Below are 26,826 nucleotides of genomic sequence, written 5' to 3'. Positions count from 1 at the left end.
ATGTCAACATTGGCTACCAGAAATCGCTTACCCCACCTTTAATCTGCAGTCTAGCTAAATGCAAAGAATTTTTTTATTTAACTTCAATCTGAAATAATTAACAATACAGCAATGTAAGAACTGGACATTCTCAGCCTGCTGACATTAAATTTGACACTTGCAGTCTAGATCTTAATATGGATAATTAGTATTTCCCCCTCTTTTATCTCTCCTAGCTGTGACTGTGAAGTGTGTGTTCTGTGCGTACACTGACGAGGTTAATGGTGTGTGTTTTGTGCTGCTCTACAGACAGAGCATGTTCCTCCGTATGACGTGGTGCCGTCTATGAGACCGGTGGTGCTGGTGGGACCGTCGCTCAAGGGCTACGAGGTCAGCTGCTGCAAAAACGCATTGTGACTTCATAGAGAAGATACTAAAGCGTTACTTCACCCCTTATGATGTCTTTGTTTTGTGGAGATGTTTAGTAGAATGTTAAAGCTGCTCGTTTCCATACCGTCAAGGAATAAAAATGACAAAACATGGCAAACATTGCATTACGTTGCACTAAAAATAAACTACTTTAAATAAATTACTTTGAAGCAATTTTCATTCAGAAATCACTAGTAAATTTAACAAATAATTACAAAGAAACAGCAAGATTGAATTCAATTGGAAATTTTGAAGTACAAAAACTGTAACAGTAATTTCTTGTAAAATGTACTCCAATACTGTAACTTCGAAAAAATCACTGTTTACAGTGTAGAAAAAAAAAAAATATATATATATATATATATATATATATATATTTTAGGTGCTGCAAAATTTTTTAGAAGTTAAACATCTGTAAATTAAGGTGCAAAAATAATATTATAAATAAAACTATGATTTAATTCGAGCTCACACATACAAACAACTCAAAAACATTAAAAATAAAAAATACATTTAAATATAACTAGATGCATTTACAGTATCATAGAGAACATCTTTATATTTTGAATAATGTGCAAATTATTATTATTACTACTATACTATTTTTATTCTGTGCGATTTTGAGTTTATGTCGTTTGAATTTGTTGCACAGATTATTCTTGATCAAATATGATGTTGAGAACAAAATAAATAACAGCCACAAGAAGAGCAGGGGGAAAGAAAAAAATAAACGTTATCTTTCTACGAGGAACAGACAGGAATTTAAGCTGAAAATGACTCCATACAGTTTGAAAAGAGAAACCTGGACATTTTGCTAAATATCTAACTGGTTTATAACTTCTGAAGAACTAATGGCAAATGCTGACTGACAAAAAGATGAGTTGGTAAAGACTGAACTTTCATTTTCGGGTAAACTATCTCTTTAAATGCTATAAATCATTCGTTTTTATACATGCACAGCATTTGAGTGCTTATATTTTTGACTAAACATTTTCCCAGTCTTACATGATTCCTTATTACTTCACAATTACACTTAATTGTAAAGCATTTAGATTTACATTGAACAATATGGTGAAAACAAACCCTGACATGATTCTTTTTGTGTGTGTAAACAGGTAACAGATATGATGCAGAAAGCTCTGTTTGACTTTCTGAAGCACCGCTTTGAGGGGAGGTGAGTCTTTAAGCGGTTCTCTTCCTCCTCGACCTCGGGATAGTTTATATATTTGTGTGTGTGTGTGTGTGTCACGTGAGTGTATGATGTTTCTTTAAATAGTCACATTGCCTTAATTGGCCATGCTGGTCCATAAGCACACAGCCGGGTCACCTTCCTACAGCATCCAAAGCAGGACATATACACTCTCACACAATAAAAGATATTTAGTCGATATTAAGCTCATTAGTCGATCGTTAACCAGTATGATTAGAATAATTTTTTTTCAGGGCTTTATATGCGCAAATAGCAACAACAGACCATGAGGATTCACACATCGTTGCATCACGCACCTGCAGCGGAGAAAAACAGAAATGAAATCTATAAAAGGAATAAAATAAATAGGAAATATATTTCTCTTAACAAAAGGAAAAAAATTGTGCGACAAGTACCCTCAGGCTACGCCAGTGATCTTCACTATTTTTTTTCATGGGAGCCGCACTCGAAGAAGAAGACGCGTCACGCGCCGGCTGTCGAGGACGTGCTCAGGACGCGCTCAGGTCTATGGAGGATCCGAAAGCTCTCGGATTTCATCAAAAATATCTTAATTTGTGTTCTGAAGATGAACAAAGGTCTTACGGGTTTGAAACGACATGAAGGTGAGTAATAAATGGTGAACTATCCCTTTAATGAAATCAGGGAAATTTAAGGAAATTGGAATTACTGAATTATTAAAATTGGAATTTTTAAACGGAATCAGAACGAGAACCATAATTGTATTGATTCCTTATGATTCCCTTCCATAATTGTGTGTCTTTAAAGTTGTTCCTGTTTTGTTGAATTCCTTAAATTGCATGTTACTTCACCACATTATTCTTTCTGAATTGTAATGGTAGCTTAATAGCTTTTAGTGGTTGGGTTCTCTGTTATTCTCAGCATTACTCTCTGACTGTCGTGTGTGTGTGTGTGTGTGTGTGTGTGTGTGTGACCTATTATTGTCTACATCAAGATCACCTCTCCAAAGGTACACACACATATACTTTAAAAGAATATACTTAAGTCATATACTTTCGCAAAAAGTTAAACTTAAATCCTACTTAAGTGGGCCAAAATAGCACACTTAAGTACTTTTTTTTTTTTTTAATTCTTGGAAAAATGGTTAAAGTACTGCTGAATGTGCTGACAAGCATTTATAATAAACAAAAACAGGCTATACTTTAAAGTCATTTCAGCTGAAACGTGTATGTCATGTATTTTAATGAATTTGTAAATGCACATTTGTAATGAAGTTGCAAATGTATTAACTTTATATCATCAAATAGAACATTATAGATCAAATTATAATTAAGTACTTTACATGTTCTTCAGTATGTTAGTCAACATCAAAATAAGTGCACTTCTTTAAAGCACAACAAAAGATTATGAAAACCATTATTTAAATGCATTTTAAAGTGAAGCATTTAAAAAAGTGCACTTCCGGTGACGACCGCACAGAGTATCATTATAACAGAACTTTCAAATGTATCTAGTATGATAAAACAGCGCTGCTTTACCCCACAAACGCACGACCGGAAGGAGCGGAAGCGGTCGACTGTGGCATAATAAAAGCTATACGCTGCTTTCGAGCCGTGTGTCACTCTCGTCTCTCATTAGCAAAGGATGAAGATGACAACTCCCATAATTCCACACTCAGTCACGGCGTCATCAAACTACGCCTTTGTTTCTTTGTTTGTTTTGAATACGCGCCCTCTAGTGGCGAAAACTTACATACTGTGCCTTAAATTGCATGTTAATGACGATTCAAATAAATAAACTTTTGATTTGACTTTACAAAGTACACTTTTTAAAAGTGTATTTAGGTGTGTTGAGAAACAGTCATGAAAATGTCTCTCTTAAAGTACACTTGTTGCCTTTTATTTCATTAACACTGTTATCTGCAAGTACCGTTTTTTTTAAATATACCGTATTGACCCGAATATAAGACGATGTTTTTTAGGGGGTCGTCTTATAATCAGGGTCGTCTTATATTCGGGCCAATACGGTACTTATAAGATTTGAAGTGCACTACAAGTGCATACTTAATATGATTAAGCACACTTCTTCACAATGGTCCCTCTGATTGTCTTTCTGTTGTTCAACACTGATATTTTGCTGGGATATTGTTTCTGGTTTGTCCATCTTTCAGGTTTTGCAACGGTTAATAAAGTCTAGAGGAAAGTCTCAGGCAAAGCATCTCAATGTGCAGATGGTGGCAGCAGACAAACTGGCCCAGTGCCCTTCAGTGAGTTAATTGAATAATTACTTGCGATAAACCTATCACCCTTTCTCTCTCATTCTCTGCTCTCTAACAGTTAATTTCCCTCTTCACACGCTTGTTTGTTCTCTATCCAGGAGCTTTTCGACATCATTCTTGATGAGAATCAGCTGGAAGATGCCTGTGAGCACATGGCTGATTATCTGGAGGCCTACTGGAAATCCACTCATCCTCACAGCGTCCCACAGACAAACCCTCTGCTGGAGAAACTCACCACAGTCGCTGCAGCCGCAGTCGCCTGCAAGGACTCACTGACTAATCCACAACCAAAGGTGCCTATGAGACTTCAGCCTGCACTTACATTAGCAAACTGAGAAAGCAATAGTAACTGTAATCAATTATTGCTGCTTGCTTGCTAAGATAAGTTTTGCATGGGTAAACACTCACATACAGAAAGCATAGGTATCTAGTTGCAATACTACAGGATATCCTAACAAAGGCTTGAATTAAAGTTTCCTAGTTAAAAGAAGTGCAGTAGTACTTCAAATCTTAAAAGTATAAAAAAAAACTATACTTGCAGATAACATAATAGTCATAAAAAGCCATCCATCCATAATAAAAAGTGCCTCACACGGCTCCGGGGGTGAATACAACCTACGTCTTTCCCCCCGGAACGGCTTCCGTGAACAACATTTAGCGCAAGCTAGAGAAAAGTGATTATTACCTTTTAAATATTGATTTTTTTTTTTTTTACAAAAACGCATGGATTCGCTACAGGAGGCCTTTATTCACCCCCGGAGCCATGTGAGGCACTTTTTATTATGGATGGATGCGCTTTATTGGACTTGTTATGGACTGTGGAACAGAAACACCCACCCACTGCCATTATAAAGCTTGAAAGGGTCAGGACAGTTTTTAATATAACTCCGATTGGATTCGTCTGAAAGAAGGAAGTCATATAGACCTAGGATGGCTCAAGGGTGAGTAGTAATGGGCTAATTTTCATTTTTGGGTGAACTATCCCTTTAACATTGGAGAGTGATAGTAGATCTATGGAAACTTGTTTCCGCCACTGAATAAAAAAAAAAAAAAAGGTAATTGTGACTTTTTATCTCACAATTCTGACTCAGAAATGTGAATTTATATCTTGCAATTCTGACTTTATAACACACAATTGCGAGTAATAAAGTCAGAGCTGTGAGATATGAACTAACTTTTTTCAATTCTAAGAAAAAAGTCAGAATTGTGAGAAAAAAGTCAGAATTGTGCAAAAATGTCAGTAATGTGCAGAAAAAGTCAGAATTGCGAGAAAAAAAGTTAGAATTGCGAGTTTATATCACAATTCCAAGAAAAACGTCAGAATTGTGACAAAAAGTTTGAATTGCGAGAAAAACGTCAGAATTGAGAGTTTATAGAACACAATTCCTAGAAAAAAGGTCAGAATTGTGAGACAAAAGTCAGAATTGTGAGTTTATAAAACACAATTCCAAGAAAAATGTCAGAATTGGGAGAAAAAATTCATAGTTACCTTTTTTAATTCATTCAGTGGCAGAAAACTGGCTTCCATATACTGTAGATCTGATGTGGTTTGTAGTGATTTGCAGTGATTTCAGAGACTTGCGTGTGTGTGTGTGTGTGTGTGTGTGTTAAAAAAAGTTATGCATTGAGATGTCTACTTTGATTTTCTTACACGGTTTCTTACAAAACAATAACAATCTTTTCGGTAAAACTTTACAGTAAGGTTCCATTTGGTAACATTAGTTGTCCACATTTAGTTTGTGTTTGCAAATCTATATAACTGCATTATTCCACACGTGTTGCTAAATCAGGGCAGAGTGGGTGAGCAGACAGCAGAGAGACCAGCGGACGACAGGACGGGCTTTTATGAAGACTACCATCATCATCATCATCACTACCAAACTCAGAAGCAAGGACGCTTGGAAGACGACAACACTGAGGAGCAAGACGCTAAAGCTAACAACGACCAAAGTGAATGGAGAAGCGGTCACAAACACCACAGCCATCATCATCATCATCACCACCGCCATCACAGTCGCACCACGAGGACGCTTTACAAACAAGAGACGTCAGAGTCCACATATCCAGAACCTCTCACTGGACAAACGCAGGAAGAGGAACCGCCAAACCATCATCACCATCATCACCACCGGGGCGACAAAGAGAAGGAATACGACCACAAGGAGAGGAACGGCCAGCAAAGAGGAAAGCAGAGGTCACAACGAGAACCTCATCATGAGCGGGACAGGAAACGAGGAGAGGCGGAATGGGCGAGAGAGCATTACATAGAGCAGTGACACACGTGCCACATACACACTGACCTCAATCTTATGTGTTTTTACAGGTCAATGTAATGTATATGAGACGTATATCCATACACGACTTTTCCAAGTGTGGACACATTAAATAAAGACAATTATATATAATTTAATATGACATGAATGATGAAATTCTCTTTAAAGATTGTAGAATTTTGTGTATTTATTTTTAGTTTTTTCTTTTACTTGATTTGCATTCCTGGTCTTATTGAACAAACCATAGATGCATGTTAACCCAAAGGAGAAAAAAAAAAAAAAGAGTTTGTATTTTTTTAAAACTTGCTCTGCTTTGAAACAATCTTGGTTTTCAGCTGATGTGAGTCACAGTTTCAGAAATTAATGCAAGTTTGGGGCAAAAAAGCCACCGAAAGTGACAAAAATGTCAAAATCTGCTGTTTATTTTTTTTATCGTACATATTTCGTAAATTCTTTAGGTCTAGTTAATTACTCAAATTATTATTATTATTTTTGTTATTATTATTATTATTATTTATGGAAGCTTGTTTCCGCCACAGAAAAAAAAATTAAAAAGTAAATGTTACTTATCTTACAATTCTGACTTTTCTTCCTTGCAATTCTGAGAAAAGAAAGTCAGAATTCTGAGATATAAACTTGCGATTCTAAGAAAAGTCAGAAATCTGAGATGTAAACTCACAAGAAAAAAAATGTCAGAATTGTAAGATAAAAAGTTGTAATTACTTTTTAGTTTTTATTCTGTGGTGGGAAAAAAAACAGAATTGTGAGATAGAAACTCGCAACTGCAAGAAAAAAGTCAGAATTGTGAGATAATAAATAGTTGCGAATACCTTTTTTATTTTTTATTCCATGGCGGAAACAATCTTCCATAATTATTATTATTTTGTTGTTATTGAATATTCTGTTCACCCAGAAAAACTTCACATTACAGGAAAAAAAATGTTTCATGTTGAATTCTCGATTTCATCTTCACTGCTGATTTGTTTAGTTTAAAAAAAAAATAGGATATTTATTTTATTTTGTGTGGATGTCATTTCGAATTGTTATTTAATGTTAATTACTTGTGTGTTAATGTTGCAAAGGTGTGTATTGCCTTGCATATAGGATAAAGAAGTTACAAAAACAATATGATAGTTTTGCTTTGTTTCTCCAGCAGTCCTGAACTCTTATTAACATACTCGATTACTAACGTAACCTCGGTTCCCTGAGATACGGAACCCGGAACTGAACGGGGTGCTTGGAGGCATAACAGAGGCATTTTGGGGGGTGGTCTGGCTGCAGCGAGACTTGGCCCCCTCCTCTTCCTGTCCAGTCGATCAGGATGACGCCTGTGGCGCAGGGTCCAACACTATCTTAGGTCGGGGGCCCTGGCGTTTAGGAAACTGGTGGCATCTGGCCGAGCGGGAGCGCTGGCGAGGCTCGGGCTTAGGAGCCGTAGTAGCAACTGGTTGCGCGGGCTTCGCGGGATGCTAAGTTGGCACATTTTTGGGGCGACTAGAAGCTGGAGCGCTTTGGCAGGAAGTGTCACATTGCTTGGGACGACTTCTGTGTAGCGGTAAAGCATTCAGCGAAGCCCTCAACCGCAGGTCCAAACAGGCCAGTAGGGGAAACCGGGGAGTCGAGGAAGGGGACCTTATCCGCATCCTTGATCTCAGTGAGGTCAGGTTACTTCGACAACAGCGACGACTGAGTCGTGCAGCTACATAGCACGGCAAAGGACGCAGTACTCGTTCCGTATCTCAGGGAACCGAGGTTACGTTAGTAACAGAGTACTTCCTTATCGATACTTCACTCGTACTGTGGCCTTCAACTGCAGGTCCAAACAGGCCAGTAGGGGAAACCGGGGAGTCGAGGAAGGGGACCTTATCCGCATCCTTGATCTCAGTGAGGTTTAGCCATAGATGGCGCTCCAGCACCACTAGGCTGGCCATGGATCTGCAAATTGCCTGCGCTGACATTTTGGCGGCGCGTAGAGCCAGGTCGGTCACACTGCGCAGCTCCTTAAAAGCTGCGGGGTCCAGGCCGGACTCGTCCATGCAACGGAGGAGCTTGGCCTGGAAGACTTGTAAGACCGCCATGGAATGAAGCGCTGAGGCCGCTTGTCCAGCGAGAGCTGAAGTCGCCCAGGCGGCTGCGGGTGGGCTCCTCCGGCGGAGACCACTCCAAACCCAGCTCCTCCACCGCTTTAGACAGGACGCGGAAAAGCTCGGCGTCCATGCCCGTGCTGGCTGTGCTGAGTTGTGCAGATGGCAAGGGGGCGGGGTCGACGTACGAGCCTGACAGCTCTTCCGCATCTGAAGCCTCTAACGACATGCTGTCGTCCATGGCGTCACACTCGCTTCCTCCAAATGAGACCAGATCGCTCGCAGCCGCAGAGGGTCGCTGGTCTGAGAGGGAGAAGTGGACTGGAGAAACCTCTTTAAGTGGAGAGAGTGAGGTACGCGGGGGCTCAGCCGGCGTGGGCTCACTCGTCACCGAGCGCCGACCCTGCACGAGCGACAGTAACGGTGCAGCATTTGAAACAACGCCGAAAATTTGCTCTGAAATTTGCTCTTTTATATCGGCGGATAGCGGCAGGGAACCGGAGACCGTCACTGCTGCAGGCGCGAGGGCGGCGTAAAGCGGCGAGAATGGCCAAGCAGGAAGGGGGTCTCTTGATCTGCGACGATCTAGTAGTCGTCGCTGAAGGAGAATAATCTGAGGATCCTATGGCGATGTGCCGCTTATATAGCCAGATGACCCCGCCCATTCTGGCGGGCTTTACCGCCATAGGCTCGTGCAGCTCCGATGCCGAGCCATTGGTTTGTTTTTTATTCACTGCACAAACCAATGGCCGTGCAGTTATACTGCGTTTTTTGAAAGGGTTCAGTCATCTGAGAAAAATGAGTTTTCCCCAAGCATCTTAAACAGACGCAGTACGAGTGCAGTATCGATAGGGAACGTTTCTGATAAATTGAGCAAGAGTTAATGAAATGCCACAGGTAATTTGTTAAATTAAAGAAGACTATTTTAGATTTGTTTCCCCACCCTTATTGTCTATGAATTGCTAGAGATTTGACATATGCAGAGTAATTTAGGCTTTTGGAGCATTACTGCTGCTCATGAGCAGTAATACATTTACAAAGGAAGTGCATTGGGCAAATGGCTTTAAAAGCAGAAATGTGCCATTTATATTATCTTAAAAGGAACTTTAATTAATTCTTCCATACAAAAATGTGTTATTTGAGCTGTGAAAGCTGTTTAAATTGTCCTTTTAGCAGTGAGACTACAAATCTTACAGCCCTGCATATAAATTTCTGGTTATGGGATTACTGAATTTCTGTGGGTGGAAACAAAAATGGTTTAATCACACGTGATCTTTCAAAGACTTAGTCAAATAAGGTATAAAAACTGAATTTCCATGATCTTTTGAAATTAAACGGTCAAATACACTATGCGGACATACACTGGCTTGCAGAAACAAGCTTTTCTGTCCCAAAAAAAGAAAAGAAAAGAGAACATTTTAACATATAACCAAACACAGAATAATGAACAATCTGAATTCTGGATGACTGCCCTTAATTGAAAACTGACGACAATTGGCAGACTTCAATTTGAATTTCACTGCTATAATGCAATCAAGATTGCATTCAGAAAGTATAAGAACTTGTTTTACTATTAATATATAATGAATTATTGTTGTATTGATTTATGCTGTGTTTACATCCCCCATGCATTTTGATGCAGAAATACAGTCTGCAGTCTGTTGCGCAAGTGAATGAGGAAAGACTATTGTCCACACAAACTGCGAACCTAAAAATTACAAGGCGATTATTCCGTTTTCTTGAGTTGAGCAATTCTATGCACCTCACAGTGCTCATGAAGTTGCAGAATATGTATTGTTTAAAAAAAGAGGTATCATAGAAAATATTTTTTATTATTAATTTTTACTTGCATACATTGCACAAGAAAAAATAACTGAATTTGCACACACAATCCTGTTACTATAAAAGTTTACATCCTCTTGTATCTAATTCTGGTCTGTAGTTTCCGTGAGGATCAGTGACTGTTTGTATGTTTTGTGATGGTTGTTCATGAGTTTCTGAGTAGTGAAGCACAAAATTATGCCCATTATGAAAAATGAAAAATATTATTTGATGGTCATAAAGGCAACACACTACATTAAACCAGTAAACATTTGAAACGGATGATCTATTTAAATAGTCATTTTGGGAAATGCGTAAATATGTAAATTCTGAAGCATGTTAAAATATTTTCCAAAAGGCATAATAATTTACACAGACGATCCTATTCAAAAGTTTACATACCCTTCTGTTTCCTTTCTGAGGATTAATAAATATTTTAACCCTATGTCATTTAATTTGTGTCCTACAAATAAGTGGTTCAAGTACACGAAAACCTGCTGCAGAAACATCACCTCACCTGATATTTTAAAAAATGTCTGTTTTTTGTTCATACGATAAAAGTCAATGGACCCACAACATATCTTTGATGTGTTCAACTGTTTAGCAGATAAAAGTGCCATACTTCTTCAGCTTACTACCTTTTTATGAACTTGGCAATAAAAAAGCCGATAGTATCTGCGTTGGCGTTTTGTAGGAGGCTCTCGGGGGAATGTGGGACACCTGCTCCTCTCCATGCTAATTCTGGCCTAAATCTCTGTAGCAGCTGCCGCTGGTCCCGTGTCAGACCTGCTCCCGACATCCCCTCCGATCCTAAAACAGGCACCTGGAAAAGAAGACAAATCCAAGCTTTCACTAACTCTCATAGCCTTTGCTCCACCACATTATAATCACCCAGTCATATTCAACAAACACAACATTAGTTGCTGGGCTGACACGGCATATTGCAATTAAAAAAGAACTGTCTAAAATATAGTAGTTCATTACTAATACTTAAGCGATTACACTACAGTAATATCACCAGTTATATGTCAATTGAAACTTTGTTATAGACCATTTCATAATGGAAGAGCTTTCCCAGCAGTCTCTGCTTTTCAGGGGTAGGGAAGCTGTAATAAACTATAGAAGCAAATTTACTTTTGTTTAGCAGGGTATATAAGAACAAAGAAAAAAAATCACTATTAAATTTCCATTCCTTTTCAAAAGAAGAAACAATAAATAGAGATTATGGCAGTCAAAAGACAGATGTCAAATGTAGTCTTTGAGCACACACACATACACATATATATATATATATAAAAATGCTAAATTAATTGTCGAAAAATAGTCCTGTCTGGATAAGTCACTTCAGGTTTGATGTTCTTTGAGGAAAATTGTCACTTCATCTAAAGATCCAGTAATGACACTTGATTGTTTTTGAGTATCTCATATTTGTTCTGCTTTAGCTAGACTCACAAGTATTCACTACTCAGTTTGTTTTGACAGTTCTGGGTTGTAAAATGTTTGTTGTTTTAGCAGTGTTTTTATCCTCACCTGTGGCTCTAGTGTTAGACAGGGGAATGTCTTGAGAGCCCAGGCGACCTGCTCTTCATTCTCCGCAAGCGTCACGGTGCAGGTGCTGTACACCAAAACACCTCCCCTTTTTAACAAACGCACAGCCTGCAAACAAAAGTGTGTAAAAGACACATTTAATAAGCTGTAAAAGACTAACACAGCAATAAACAGCTACACAGAACCTCCTTCTGTTCAGTTACTGAAAGACACGTTTACAATAGGTAGTCAGGCAAAATGATAAAGACAACTCCAAGCGGTGTTATCATTAACTAAAATTATTAAAATAATTTTTGCTAATTGAAATAAAATATAAATATTAGACAAAACAAAACTTTAAAATGTTAACAAATTTAAAAATTTAAAATGTTGCCTTAACTAACTGAAATAAAACAAGTTAAAGATTAAATTACTAAAATTAAAGAAAATAAAATTAAGGCTAAACGGATACATTTTAAAAAGATAAAAGCACAGAACAAAATTACTAAAACTAAAAATAAACTGAAAATATAAAAATAAAAGCTAATAAAAAAATTATTGAATAATATAAGTAAATAAATAATAATAAATATCAAAAATACAACAATTTATAATATAACATTTTTCCTTCAATATCAAGACCTTTATTTTATGTAAGCTTGTTCCCACCACAGGATAAAAATTTTTTTTAAAAAGTAATTATGACTTTTAATCGCACAATTCAGACTTTTTCGCACAATTCTGAGTTTATATCTCATAATTCAGTCTTTTTTCTTGCAATTCTGAGAAAAAAATTCGGAATTGTGAGAAAAGTCATAATTACCTTTTTTTTTTTAAACACATGGCGGAAACAAGCTTCCATGCAGCTTTGTTGTCATTGTGTTTTGTAAATAACAATTTAAACGTTGAATTTACATTTTAACCATCATAAAGAAAGCTTACATCACTTTCTAACTTTCAGTCTATGGTTATAGCGCCACTTAGAGGTGGAAAGCTGCAAACACATGCTACTGTGGAAAACATTGAAGCATAAAAACGCACACTGGATGAGTAGCATCAGAAGATGAGCGTTATAGTCCTGCATTACCGTAGTGAAGAGTTTTCTCTGCAGAGGCTGGTAGGAACAGACTTCTTTCAGACTCCAGCTGTAGCTCATGTTGGGTCTTTGACCCAAACCACTGCAGGGAGCGTCTAATAATATCCGGTCAAAACTCTCCTCAGGATACGGGGGACCGTCAACAAATACACACAAATCTATAATTAGTACGTCTACAAAAACTATGTTCAGCTTAAAATCTGATCTAAACTTGAAAATTAAACCTTTTTACAGATCGTATCTGCAATTAATTAAAGTAATTCAACCAGAGATTTTATTCTATTGTCTTAAGAGTCACTGTGAAAGATGGATTAAACTATAAAGAGATAATGAGAAGAACTTTTAGAAAATATGTACTCAAAATTCACTTCAGGTAAAACAGTATGTTCATAAAACCACTGAACAGGCTGTCAGTAGATTGTGTGCATAATATGTAAATAGTCCATAATGCAACTGCATACTGCAAGAATTATGTGTGAAAGAAAGAAAGAAAGAAATTTGAAATATCAGAGAAACAATAACAAAATATTTTATTAAAAAAATAAAAACATGTGTGAGTCCTTCAGATAGCTTTTTTTTCCTTCAGGAAATCATATATAATTAATTAATTAATTTCAGTGGCAGAATTATCACAAAGTAGTTGCTCATTTGTGCATATAATATTAATTTATGTTGTGTCTATTTATCTTTAAATAAAATAAAAAAACATGTTTGTTATTATTTTAACTACTGGTATATACATGAGTGCAATATGAGTTGCCTATAAATCCCAATTTGTTCCTCACTTTTGACGTAGAATGAAATCCGCTGAATTTAGTATGCGAGTCAGGTCTGTACTGCTGGTTTTAGATTATGGAGGCTCACCTGCACTGCATTGAGCGGGATCTGAGCTCACAGCATGCACACTGTTACAGCAATATGCTTTAATACAGTGCAACTGCAGCATCTTTGCGTTCTGAACGATCTTTTCCATTTTGGATCGGATTTTTTCCAAGGCCACAACAGTACCCTGTGGAGACACAGCAAAAATATAAGAGTCTGTTTGTTTTCATCCAGGACTACTTTTTCTTGCCAATATTTCAAGTACTCTTATCATATAATGTCCTTACAGGATTGCTAACACACACACACTTGCCTGGTTTCCCATGAGAGAAGCGATGTGTGTGGTCTTTCCTCCAGGAGCGGCACACATGTCGAGGATTCGCTCTCCTGGACGAGGTCCTAAAGCATGACCCACGACCACAGATGGCAGGTTCTGTGTGAACAAATGCAAACATACACATTCAAAGACACCTCGATTTGGACAAATGACCATGAGTCAAAAGTTTGGAGACACTTGACTGAATTAGTTTCTTGTTATATTAAAAACTTTTTATATTAAAAAGATTCATATGAGACTTATTTTTGTCTTTACACTTATCTATAAAACTGTTATTTTATGCATTTTTGTTATTTTTTATTATTTTTACAATTTATTGTTTTTATAAACAATTCAATAATTAATAATAATAATAATTATTATTAGATTTTGCTATTTAAGTTACTAAGTTGGATCAAACAGTGAAAAAACAACAGAATCATACATAAAAGCTCCTTCAATACTGTTTAAAAAGCAGGTGTCAAATTTTATATACATTTTTATAATTTATATTTTTTTCCCCCTGGAACGGGATTTTTGGGGCATTTTACCTTTATAAGGGCATAAGTTTTGAAATTGTTTTTTTTGACCAAGTTTACATTCAAGTTGATTAAAAAACACTTCATATTATCTACTCATCCAACAACACCTAGAAGGGAACATTATGAAATATATTACTGCAAATATTAGCTATAAGATAATAACAGGGTAATAATGGAACAACAGTTTTAAAAAGTGATTTTTCACTATTTACAACAGGATCTGCAATTTCATGGGTTTAAATACAAGATTTCTGCTATAAGGGGAAAAAAAAACAACTCTGCACCAAAACCACCACACACAAAAAAAGCCTGATTTACAAAAGTCAGCGAATTTGCAACTACTGAATGTAACATTTTTGACAAACCAAACATGTCAGTCTCTGAGTCACAATATCAACTTCATTCTGTAAAATAAGTATGAAATATGCAAAAAGCATTTCGAACAACTCCAGCACATTTTATAATTACCCAAAAATCAAACAAAGTTCACCACTTACACTACATATGAAAACACTACCATATATATACACTACGAATGATAGTTATCTGAGACACAGAAGCATGGTACCTGTAGAAAGAGCTGATCTGTAAGAACACCATCAAAGGAAGGGCTTTGATAGAGAGGCTCAGTCATTCGAATCGCAACACCCCTGAGAGACAGAGACAGACAGACATACAAGTTAAAGCGATCCTGGCTTTCAACGGAGTACATAAAGACTTGTACAGAGAACTCGACTCACTTCCCGGGTCCATCTGAGCTGAATATTTCTGAGCGATCCACCTCAGAAATCCCGTTACCCAAAAACACCTTCTTGCCCTTGAACTCTTTGGCTCCGCGTGTGCACTTCCCCTCCACATCAGAGAAAACAGACACCACCTCACCCACTTTCATGTCTGACAAACACACAAAGACAGATTTAACATTTTAATGAATCGGAATCAGATTTTCCCAAACTGAAGAATCCTACGGCCCCCCCCCCAAAGAGAAAGGGAATAAATTGGCGGTCCACACTAGATCATTAATTATTTATCAAAAGACACAAGTATTCATACTTATAATTTGCAATATTATATAATTTAATATCGGTACAGACTACTAGATTTTTGGTATCGTGACATCTCTATTTCTATCATGACAACTCTCGTAGAGATTTGCATGGTAATGTACATGACAATGTTAATGTATTTGTGACCATGAACCACAAAACCAGTCATAAGAGTAATTTTTTTTTTTAATTAAGATGTATACATCATCTGAAAGCTGAATAAATAAGCTTTCCATTGATGTATGGTTTGTTAGGATATGACAATATTTGACCGAGATACAACTATTTGAAAATCTGGAATCTGAAAAAAAATCTAAATATTGAGAAAATCATCTTTAAAGTTGTCCAAATGAAGTTCTTAGCAATGCATATTACTAATCAAAAATTAAGTTCTGATATATTTACGGTAGGAAATTTACAAAATATCTTCATGGAACATGATCTTTACTTAATATCCCAATGATTTTTGGCATAAAAAAAAATTAATAATATTGACCCATACAATGTATTGTTGGCTATTGCTACAAATATACCCCAGCGACTTAAGACTGCTTTTGTGCTCCAGGGTCACATTTGGTCTTGGCGGAATAGATCTGCTACACTGCTGCAGAGCAAGTACCGAGACTAGCTACTGCCAATACAACCACAACATGCTGCTGTGAGCATGTAAGAAATACTGTTGCTGCACATATAACATACATGAATAACCCCCATAGCATACATGATCGCCCCGTAGCAGATCTATACAGGTGGAGCTGGGGAGGTGGAGGGTTTCTGAAGTGCGCTGCTACTGCTACAGCAAACACTAGCCAAGTATTTGAATGTTGAGCAGCGAGCTCATTGGCTACCGATACAAGAGAGAACCAATCAGCTGTGCCTTGTGATAATGATGTGTTTATGTCAGACTGAGTTAGACCTATCGGACTGCGCCATCTAGAGTTTCATGCCAGAACTTTGGATTTTTCATATACAATTTATGGCATAGTCAGCAGGATCTAACTCTAATTTTAATGTCTTAAAAAATAACACTTTTCATTCAACACCCTGGAAGCAGCACACTAGTGTGTATACTTAAAAATAAAGACGTGTGTGTGTGTGTGTGTGTGTGTGTGTGTGCTGCTCACACTTTGGCGTGCTGAGGATGCCAGGCGTGAACACATGAGCTCCTCGAAGAACAGCATTACCACACTGAGCGCTAACGATCACTTCAGAGGCCAGCGGATCCACGGGCCTGCAGAACAAACACAAGCACACAAACCAACAGCCACTGTATTACTGTAGAGTCCAGCTTCTGAGAGAACAGACATCATGCCAGCGATCGGCTCATCGTCATGCTGGATAATAAACAGAACTTATATTTTAAAACAATAACAATTATCATTTAACAACAAAAACAATATTGTGAGCATACCGAGGGCCGTGGACTGGAAGCAGCAGAACATCTGGAAGCTGTGGGTGAGTGTAAACTGATGGAGATCTTTCCTGCTGCAAAGAGACATTGAGAAAAAAAAAATCCTGAAAACTATTCTAATATATTTAACTGTACATTTTAAACAACACTATGTAGAAGACTCATCATTGATTCCCAGCACCATACAGTGGCCCCAAAAAAGTGTCTAGACACTTACTAATGTCACTACTCTCTGTACTTTTGTTTACTTTTCTGTGACTTTTCACAGTCACATGTTGATGGCTCTCTAATGTCAGTTAATGGTCAAACGGCATTCACGTAAATAAATAATAAACATAAAATATTTGATCATTTTTTTAAATTATTTATTTACACTGTAGTTTTTAGTTGTGACAGTGTCTCAGTCCACATTATATTCATACTACTGTTTTTAGGAAACCAGTCAATTTGAATAATAATAATAATAATAAAGTTTAATAATTTAAAAACTCTAGACAGAGATATATTAGTATTATAATAATTCTATTTAACTTTTAAAAAAAAATTTAATATTTGACCAATTTAATAATAATTTTAATATTACACTACTTACAATAGTTATATATACTGTATATATATTTTTTTATTTTATTTTTTTTTTTTTTGGTAGAAAACTGCAAGGAGACTTTTAAGTTTGTGTTTATTTGACAAAAGGTTTATAAAGGTTTCATGAATCTGGTGAAATGCTAAAAACTTCCGTCCACAAAAATGTCGGAAAATGTGAAAATCAAATGATCACAGACTTTGTAATTTGATAATCTCACTAAGCCATATCGCGCTGTTATTTATCAGCCCCTATAAAAACGTACACACTGTCGTACGCACTGCCGTTTTTGCATATATAACACAACATGTGAAGGTGCACAAACACACACCTGTGCTAAATGTTGCTGGAGCCGGTGCTGAATGTCCTGAAGTGAGTGCCGGTGTGTGCTGGCTCTCAGACAGGTGAACAGAGGCGGATGAGACAGACAGGACAGCAGAGCTTCAAACACCAGATCAGACTCACACACCAGCTACAGAAAAACACATGAGAAGAAGAGACATGCACTGGGTTTTCAAATGGCATGTGTGACCCTGGAGCACCAAACCAGTCATAAGTAGCTCAGGTATATTTGTAGCAATAGCCAACAATACATTGTATCATTCGGATATTAAGTAAAGATCATGTTCCATGAAGATATTTTGCAAATTTCCTACCGTGAATATATCAAAACTTAATTTTTGATTAGTAATATGCATTGCTAAGAACTTCATTTGGACAACTTTAAAGGCGATTTTATCAATATTTCGATTTTTTATTTTTTTTGCACCCTCAGATTCCAGATTTTCAAATAGTTGTATCTCAGCCAAATATTGCCCTATTGTCCTAACAAACCATACATCAACGGAAAGTTGGAAATCAATAGAAATCTATGGAAATCAATAGAAATCTCAATTTCAAAAAGTTTACCCTTATGTCTGGTTTTGTGGTCCAGGGTCACATATTGTAAACTTTGCCCATGTCATGAGGCAGAAAAATTCCATTAAAAAAACAACAACAACAACAACTTAGAGGTGAATTAAGAGTTATTTGACTGAAAGTGCCCACCTCGTTGTTTGTATAAACATTGCGAAGATGTTCTCGCACTTCTGGGTTCATGGAAAGCTGAGGGAAAACTGACATGTCCGTGTCTTATGTGAAAAATAACAAAAAACACATTAGTGTAAGTTGTAAAACAACTATAAGCTAATCAGTCGTACAGTCTCTCACACGGTCATGTAATAAAAGTTTACAGTACAAGCGTTTCCGTGTTTAAAAAACTCACGTTATTTCAGCGCAACATCAACGTATTTTGACTCAGCCATCTGTGTGTTTCATAAACATAACGACCACATTGACATAAGCACGTATCTCAGCTCTTACCGTCTTTTACTCTACTTGAATTTTAATCAGAAGTAAACAGAAAATGAATCGTTCTTCTTCGTTTTCGTGTTGTTTTGTCGTATCCGCGGCGGTCGCACTCCACACCGCCACCTACTGTTTCCTCTGCAGAAGCGCTTGGGTAAAAATCTAAATATCAGGCTTCTCACATTGATTGAATAAGTCACCATGTATATCTGCAAAAAATTATGCAGAATAGCCTTAACCTGTCTAGATACTAGCTCTCTTGCCTCATTATTCTAAAATTGGGACAGAATTAAATAATGTAATATTTAAAGTTTATAATTTAAGAGATTAAAACAATATTCTTGTGAATTGTACCATGTGCCTAGGGCAAGGTACACACACTAGGGCAAAAGCTGCTTTTTATTATTTATTTACATTGCAGGGTTTTTTTTTTTTATGTGATAGTGTCTCAGTCCACATTATATTCAAACTACTGTTTTGAGGAAACCAGTCCATTTGAATAATAATAATAAAGTTTATATCATTAACTAATTTAGAAATAAATAATAATAAATATTTGAACATTATAATGATTATTTTATTTTACACTGCAGTACTTACAATACATAATATGTCTCAAGTCCATCACTTTCAAATGTTAAACCATCATTTATTTATTTTGGCAGAAAACTGCAAGGAGACTTAAGTCTGTGTTTAGTTGACAAAAGGTTTATAAATGTTTTATGAATCTGGTGAAAAGCTGAAAACTTCCGTCCACAAAAATGTTTGAAAAAATGATAGTATTTAATATGTAATAATTTACAGTTTAATATTTATGTAATATTTCAAGTTTATCATTTAAGAGATTAAAATAGTAATAATATTGTGAATTGTAACAAGTAAATGGAAGACTTCATTTGTCTAGCAAACCTACACTGTAAAAAATAAATCCGTAAAACAACAGAAAAAGAACTGGCAGCTCATTACACACGACACTATCCATTAATTTTACGGACATTTCTGTTAACTCTAAAACAAAATGCAATGAAGTGTAAAATTTTAAATACTGGTAAAATATCAAATTACACAGATATCGTGCCCTATTTTTACAGATTTATTTTAGTGTACCTGCAAAGCTCCCTGAAAAACTCTGCTCAAGTGAACCGAGGGCAAAAGCTGCTTTAAACACAGAGGATGCTCACACCAAATGTTGATTTAATTAAGTTAATAGAAGTTAATTGATAAAGAAAATCTATTTATGACATTATTTTTGACAGCATCTGCATTTTACTGCATTTTTACACAAGTGCCTAAAACTGTTAACAGCACTGTAGCTTTGCAGGTAGCTTTCTTGAAGCATCTTGAAGACAGTTCTTCTGGATTGAGTCTGTCTCAGTTTGTTCTGTTTCTTCATGTTATTCCAGACAGACTGATGCTGATCAGATCAGATCTCTGTGTGGAGCACTGGCTGCTGTCAGACAGAAATCTCACTGGATTATTACAATTAATGGCAAAATTAATGTTTGGAAAAACTGACTGGCTGCTGTCAGACAGAAATCTCACTGGATTATTACAATTAATGGCAAAATTAATGTTTGGAAATGCAAACTGATATTTCCTACTGACACACTACAGCAAAATATAGAAATAACTGACTTAAAACCATTATTTATATATACTTTATATACAAAAAAAAAGAAGAAACTGCACATGAAAGTTTTAAGAGAGATTTATTCAAAATATTCAATATTATAAAATGTAAAAAGTTAGGCAACGAAATCAAATGAGATCAAATGCATCTAAACATCAACACGTTCACATTTTTTATCATCTGAATCACCAAAAAAAAAAAAAAGACTCGTCTTAGAGATCTGAGAAACAACTTACGGAGTGAGACTATGTACCTTAAAGTAGGGTTGCAAGGGGGTGGAAAATTTCCAAAAATCCCTGGAATATTTTTTTTTAAAAATCCTGGAAATTTTCCAAAACTTTTGGAATGTTTCCGAAATTTACTGGAAATTTTCCACCTTTTTGCAACCCTACTTTCAAGTTACCATTATAAAAACCTAAGACATGGTCAAAATATATAGAAACATGATCCATGAGAGCCCTGCACTTATAAAATACTTTCACCAGCTAACAGTGAGGTGTGATGAAATCAAGTGGAATTTGTTCCAGTTGGCATAAAACAAAACACAGGCACGCAAGCCTAAGAAAAAAACTAGTTTAAACACCGCCAAAAAAAAAAAAGGTGCATGGTTCAATCTTGCATTTTAACAGCTCAAACCATGAGTGACACTAACTGTGATCCTGTATCATAACCCATTCAAAATATGAGATCTTATTCCAGTGAGTTGCACAGAGTAAACGCTTACTTTTCATTCAGTATATTAAAGTTAGAGGTGGGTTCTCATGGGGATTCAGCACGGATTTCTCTCACCTAAAGGGGGGTTTTTAAAGAGGATGCGGGGCGTTTTGTTTGTTTAATCGTCTTTGTCTTTGGCTCCGTGTTTAAGAATACGGGTGAACTCCACGTAGTTGAAGTTGCTCTTTTTATCGATGGGCGCTTCTCTGAAAAGCTCGTCGACCTCTTCGTCTGTGAATCGATCACCCATAGTGGTCAGCAGCTCCCTCAGGTAGTCCTCATGAACGAAGCCTGCGAGGAGAAACAATCACAGCTTCATCTTAGTCCAATCTGCGGGGTTTGTTAAGAGCAAAGTCTCCAAATGAGAGTATTTTTCCTCGGTAGTTCAATATTTTTGTTATACTCAGTTTCTCTCCACAGCTGCATAATTCTTCACGCTCAAAAAGATTGATGCATTTGAATTGCATTACACAGTTTTCACAAACTAATAAACTTAATGTGATGCATATTTTTATATTTGTCAGTCTCACATAAATGAAACGGGTAAGACATTTTGAAATAATACTAATAATCTGAATGTGCTTTAAATACACAGTGTCCAGGTTTATATATTTTTCCATCAATAAATCCAAATAGTTTCAATCTCATGCATTTTATACACTAATTGAATATTACTCATTTCACAGCTAGCCATATCTTAACCACGTTCACTTTTGAACTGAATAAATGTAACTGTCACAATGAATTATGCTGATTCCAAGAAATGCATTTGGAAAATATGATTTAAATAAAATCAAACAGTTAATAATAAACTATCCCATTATTTTAATTTTTTTACCCATTTCATTTATGCACGACTGAGAAACATGCATCACATTAAGTTTATTTTTGTTAAAACTCTGTAATTCATATGGATGGGAATTTTACATGCAATTCAGATATATAAACCTCATATTTAAGCTTAAAAATCATGTTGAGTGCAGAGAGTGCATTCATTTTAAAGGCATTCATTGATGCCGAGCACGACTGTAGCAGAAATTGTGTTGCACGGATTCAATAAGAGACAATCTGTTCACCTGTTCCTTCCTCGTCAAAGCAGGCAAACGCATTACGGATGACTTCCTCCGGGTCTGTGCCGTTAAGCTTCTCTCCAAACATCGTGAGAAACATAGTGAAGTTTATGGGCCCAGGAGCTTCTGTCATCATTGCCTCCAAATAGTCATCTTTTGGGTTCTTCCCTGAGAGACAGTGATCAGATCCACACATCAGATTCACAAACATATGTGACCCTGGACCACGAGACTAGCCATAAGGGTCAATTTTTGGAAATAAATAAGCTTTCCATTGATGTATGGTTTGTTAGGATAGGACAATATTTGGCAGAGATACAACTATTTGAAAATCTGGAATCTGAGGGTGCAAAAAAATCTAAATATTAAGAAAATCGCCTTTAAAGTTGTCCAAATGAAGTTCTTAGCAATGCATATTACTAATCAAAAATTAAGTTGATATATTTACGGTAGGAAATTAAAATATCTTCATGGAACATGATCTTTACTTAATATCCTAATGATTTTTGGCATAAAAGAAAAATCTATAATTTTGACCCATACAATGTATTGTGATATAAATACTGTTCAGTTTCTTGCACAGACCGATCGTTTCGTGTATTTACACATCAATGTATCGTCACGAGCTGCAGGGTTTAATTTGGATTTGTCTGTGCATGTTTTTTTTACTCTCATAGATTTTGTTACCATTGCCATGCATTATACGACTGATAGACTGCAACGGTTGGAGTTAAAAATCATCATATGTGTTCTACTGAAGAAACAAAGTCACCTACATCTTGGATGCCCTGGGGGTAAGCAGATAAACATCACATTTTCATTTTTGGGTTAACCATCCCTTTAAGACTGCTTTTGTGAAAAGTGGCATTGCACTCTTCCAAATGTGACCAGTTCCTCTCCCGTCTGCATTATGTACTCAGGAGAAAATACAATTAAATTGAAAACAATGAAATGCAAAACAAAAGCAAGAATTATAAGCCGTGGTCCTCAATGCCAGTAAAATCTTACCAAGAGAAGCAAGCATGTCATGAAGATCCTCCTTATCAATGAAGCCGTCGCGGTTCTGGTCGATCATGTTGAACGCTTCCTTAAACTCCTGAATCTGCGACTGATCGAACATAGCGAAGACATTGGAGGTTGCCCGCTGAGGGCGTTTCTTGGTGATCTTTCCCTTGGTGCGACATTTGCTCGACATTTTGGCTGTATTTGGCTTTACCTACAAGCTGGGAAAACAAAAGACACATCAGAAACAAGCCCAGACACTTACAGATTCACTTGCCAAAAATAAACAGCTTACTATTCTTCAGCTCAAAAACTTTGTGCATTCTTTTTGTGCACCGAGCAAAATGAAAAGACATCGACAATGTCTTAGTGGTTCTGCAAAACTAGGTATCTGCAGGTTTTCCTGAAGGTACATTTTTATTAAGAGCATGTAAAGAAAATGTAAGGAATAAGTCGAAGGGAACACAATATGTCACTACAGTAAGTTCACTAAATGTAAACGTCTACGGATCACAAATTGAGTTGTACATGAGAAAATACAACTTCAAAAAAATATCTACTGCATTACTTTTAACTCATTTTACAATAAACTTTACTGTACATTCTGATCTAATAAATGCAAAAAGTGCTGTCCTTCGCTCAGTATTTCTTATTTTCCAATTCAAACATCTAAAGAGTCTTAAATCAAAACATTTACTTCAGAAGCAAATTTACTTATAGTCTCGTTTTCTTTTAAACTGATCAACGTGAATTGAGTTAATATTAAAAAAAGAACAAGTATCTGCCAATAGGCTCAGTAAAATCTATTTAATTCAAAGGGGAAACAAGTTTTCACACCCCTTTGACAAATATGTGTTCCTGTTTTAAGCATAAACTCACTTCAATGTCTCAAAACAAGACTTTGACTATCTTCATTTTGCATCTCAAGTAACTTTATCTTGATTTAATGATGTTTAGACATTTGTATTGGAATACATGGGGAAAAAAAACACCTAGGAAGATGTTCATTTTTGCATTGTATGCAACATTTAATGCAACGTGTATGCAACGACTTGATGAAATGAATTGAAGACATTCTGCTCCAATTTAAGATTTTTTTCTAAGGCCTTAATTTGTGAAAGGGGGAATTAAAGGTGGGGTAAGCGATTTTTCAAAAACGCTTTAGAAAACTGATTCGGGACGAATAGCAAAACAAACTTGTAGCCAATCAGCAGTAAGGGGCGTGTCTACTCATGATGTGGAGGAGAGAGCGTTCAGTCCGTGCCAAGCGACAGAAAGATAGAGATGGCGGATAAAAAACAAAAGAGGAAAACGTCTGCAGAACAAACGAAGGCTTAAGGCAAGAAGTAGGACCCGTGTAAATATCGGATCAGCTTTCCAGCGCTGGAGAGAACTCAAGGAGCGGAAGGCCTGCGATCGGACGCCGAGGTTGCTTTGTTTCTTCTCGATAGGTGAGTAACACCGTGTCTGCGCCGCAACAGCTAAAGTCTGTCTAGTACACTGGACGCGACAAAGCGACCGTAAAAAATCATTGAAATTAGTGTCAATACGTCATGAATAGAACGCTAAGAAAATTCGTTTAAAACTCTCTACACAATATTTATACTTTTATCATGAGACCAAGTTCGTTAATGAAATATTATAAACATGCCACACCCCTTTATCTTCAGCGTTGGTTTCTCCAGACACGCCCCCAACAAATTCTACGTAATCGTTCTTAAACATGACCATATACGGTCTAAAATCTATTTGAGTAGACGTTACATTTATTGCATTGTCACTTATTTATTGATTTATTGATTGATTGAAACATTTGTTTATCATACATAGCCTACCTGAAAAACTGGTCGTTTACAAAAAACAAACAAACAAACAAAAATACATTAAATGAGCCACTAATATATTTTGAAATAAAAATAAAAATGCAATTGAGTAAAAAAAAAAAGAACAGTAAAACGAAAGCCTCGGCCAATCAAAAATGCTTTCAAAATGTAAATTTGTAAATATTTGTATGTAAAACTTCATTGAAAAAAAGCCTCAAGCCAATTTATAATTAAAATTGCATTCAAATGAATTAATTGTCTGTTATTATAATAACATCTTTATTTAACTGGGCAAATTTCTGTCCAATTGTGCCTACTCTGCTTCATTGAGTTTAAACTCGACTTTCTTAATCATTTCAAATCAGATAAGTGAACTTAGGCTAACACTGTGTTATACAAAGTTGCAACACTGCATGGTTGAAACTTAGATACAGCCACTGAACGATTTTCAAGTGCATTTAATTTTTTTTAACAGTGAAAGTACATGAAAAAAGTCTTCATTTTGAACGGTACATTATAAGCACGCATCATACATGTCCAAAGAATGGTGTTTTTATTTATTTGTTTGTTTGTTTGCATGTTTGTTTGTTGATTGGTTGACTGATTGATTTCAACTATACGGACAAAACTTTATTTTAATTTTTAAAAAAATCCCTTTTATGTCCCTCAGGGAAAAGTTCAATGATATAAATACCTTTTTTGGAAGCTGCATCCAAAAGTCAATCTCAAAGATCTGAGTGGGCACGTGGGAGTTATACTACCATTCATAATCAGGATATCTGTCGGCACCGATAGGGCCTCTGGTTAGTGCGTCAACACATAGTGCAACTGTGCTCACGGCGACCCGAGTTCGACTCCCGTCTCGAGGTCCTTTGCCGATCCCGCTCCCCATTCTCCTCTTAGTGCTTTCTTGTCATCTCTCTACTGTAGTATCTCAATAACAAAACAAAAAAAATCAGGATATCTATTCAGTATTGCATTATACTCTATGGCCACAAGAGAGCGTATTTGTGCTGTAAGCGCGTGCGAAATGTTATAGCATGCACTCTGTACAACACTTTTCTCACAAAAGCTAGCTGTAAACGATAGAATTTAAGTCATTATTCGTATTATACTCCCAAATTTTATTTTTTCCAGCAGTCGCGTTTAATTCTTTATTACATTTAAGAAGGCATTCAAAATTATGCCATATGAAAAATATCCCTATAAATTATTTACAGAGCTTTGTTGTCAGTCTGACTGTGCACCGGAAGCTTGTGTCACCGAGACAAATTCCCTGTGTGTGTGTGTGTGTATAAGCATACTTGGCAATACATCTAATTCTGATCAGATATTTTGTATAGTGCAATTTATTTTAAGAAAAAAGCAATGATATGCTAAAAAAGTCCTGCAGAAGACGCAGTGCAGCAGCTGTGTTAAACCCATGCTACAATCCCAGGGTCAGCCAAACGTGTGCTCTTCCAAACACTGTTACAAAGACGAAAATACACAGGCATATTCATGACCACAAGAGTCTCATAAACAGGCAGCTGGTCTGAACATGCACACACACAAACGCACGCTTTTCCAGGAAAAGTAGGCCTATTCTCTCTTGGTTTGAGTGGCATCAACGTAACTGGAACTTTGTGCATTATTGCTTAATCTTAAGTGTTTTGGGAGAGTGGCATTAAGATGAGCCCTACTGTAGTATTTATAAACTACAAGCACTCACTCAATTTATTAGTTACATCTACCTCGCACTTTCCTGCTTTTACCAATTGGAATAGGCCTATGCCATTTTATAAAAAAAATAACTTTTGCCTCTTTCGTACCATTCAACAAGCATAATGATTTTTAATAAAAAGAGTTTAAAATGGATAAAACAA

At 36.4% G+C, this 26,826-nt stretch overlaps 3 protein-coding genes across 5 annotated transcripts; 1 reads left to right on the top strand and 2 right to left on the bottom strand.

The window, feature by feature from the left end:
* Positions 1 to 267: 267 nt before the first annotated feature.
* LOC107728655 (voltage-dependent L-type calcium channel subunit beta-1) lies at positions 268 to 6,656 on the top strand (the record flags this gene model as incomplete). The annotated part of the gene is made up of 6 exons (XM_016538922.1): positions 268 to 369; positions 1,524 to 1,582; positions 2,555 to 2,585; positions 3,747 to 3,842; positions 3,953 to 4,147; positions 5,645 to 6,656. Coding segments are annotated over 6 exons (969 nt in total), but the record flags the coding sequence as incomplete, so codon positions are not given.
* A 3,411-nt stretch (positions 6,657 to 10,067) lies between these two features.
* On the bottom strand, positions 10,068 to 18,835 carry nsun6 (NOP2/Sun RNA methyltransferase 6). 3 transcript variants are annotated; one of them, XM_016538939.1, is made up of 13 exons: positions 18,640 to 18,835; positions 18,423 to 18,505; positions 17,707 to 17,847; positions 16,793 to 16,863; positions 16,506 to 16,612; positions 15,076 to 15,229; positions 14,904 to 14,985; positions 13,791 to 13,910; positions 13,520 to 13,664; positions 12,647 to 12,795; positions 11,563 to 11,688; positions 10,671 to 10,855; positions 10,068 to 10,208 (listed from the first exon to the last, which is right to left on the bottom strand). In XM_016538939.1, exons 2-13 carry the CDS (start codon positions 18,495 to 18,497, stop codon positions 10,199 to 10,201), a joined length of 1,365 nt encoding a protein of 454 aa, XP_016394425.1. In that variant the 5' UTR covers positions 18,498 to 18,505; positions 18,640 to 18,835; the 3' UTR covers positions 10,068 to 10,198. The 3 variants fall into 3 exon arrangements, with proteins under 3 accessions (XP_016394425.1, XP_016394423.1, XP_016394424.1); XM_016538937.1 differs by having other exon boundaries at positions 10,070 to 10,208; positions 16,793 to 16,866; XM_016538938.1 differs by having other exon boundaries at positions 10,070 to 10,208; positions 16,793 to 16,866; positions 18,738 to 18,835.
* Positions 18,836 to 21,158: 2,323 nt separating this feature from the next.
* On the bottom strand, positions 21,159 to 23,368 carry myl12.1 (myosin, light chain 12, genome duplicate 1). The gene is made up of 3 exons (XM_016538928.1): positions 23,145 to 23,368; positions 22,143 to 22,304; positions 21,159 to 21,357 (listed from the first exon to the last, which is right to left on the bottom strand). The coding sequence occupies exons 1-3, from the start codon at positions 23,329 to 23,331 to the stop codon at positions 21,185 to 21,187; spliced, it is 522 nt and encodes a 173-aa protein (XP_016394414.1). The 5' UTR covers positions 23,332 to 23,368; the 3' UTR covers positions 21,159 to 21,184.
* Between the last annotated feature and the right edge of the window lie 3,458 nt (positions 23,369 to 26,826).

The sequence above is a fragment of the Sinocyclocheilus rhinocerous genome, unplaced genomic scaffold, assembly GCF_001515625.1.
Source record: "Sinocyclocheilus rhinocerous isolate Xijiao unplaced genomic scaffold, SAMN03320098_v1.1 scaffold547, whole genome shotgun sequence".
NCBI lineage: Eukaryota > Metazoa > Chordata > Actinopteri > Cypriniformes > Cyprinidae > Sinocyclocheilus > Sinocyclocheilus rhinocerous.
This window is presented reverse-complemented; position numbering and strand designations above follow the sequence as displayed.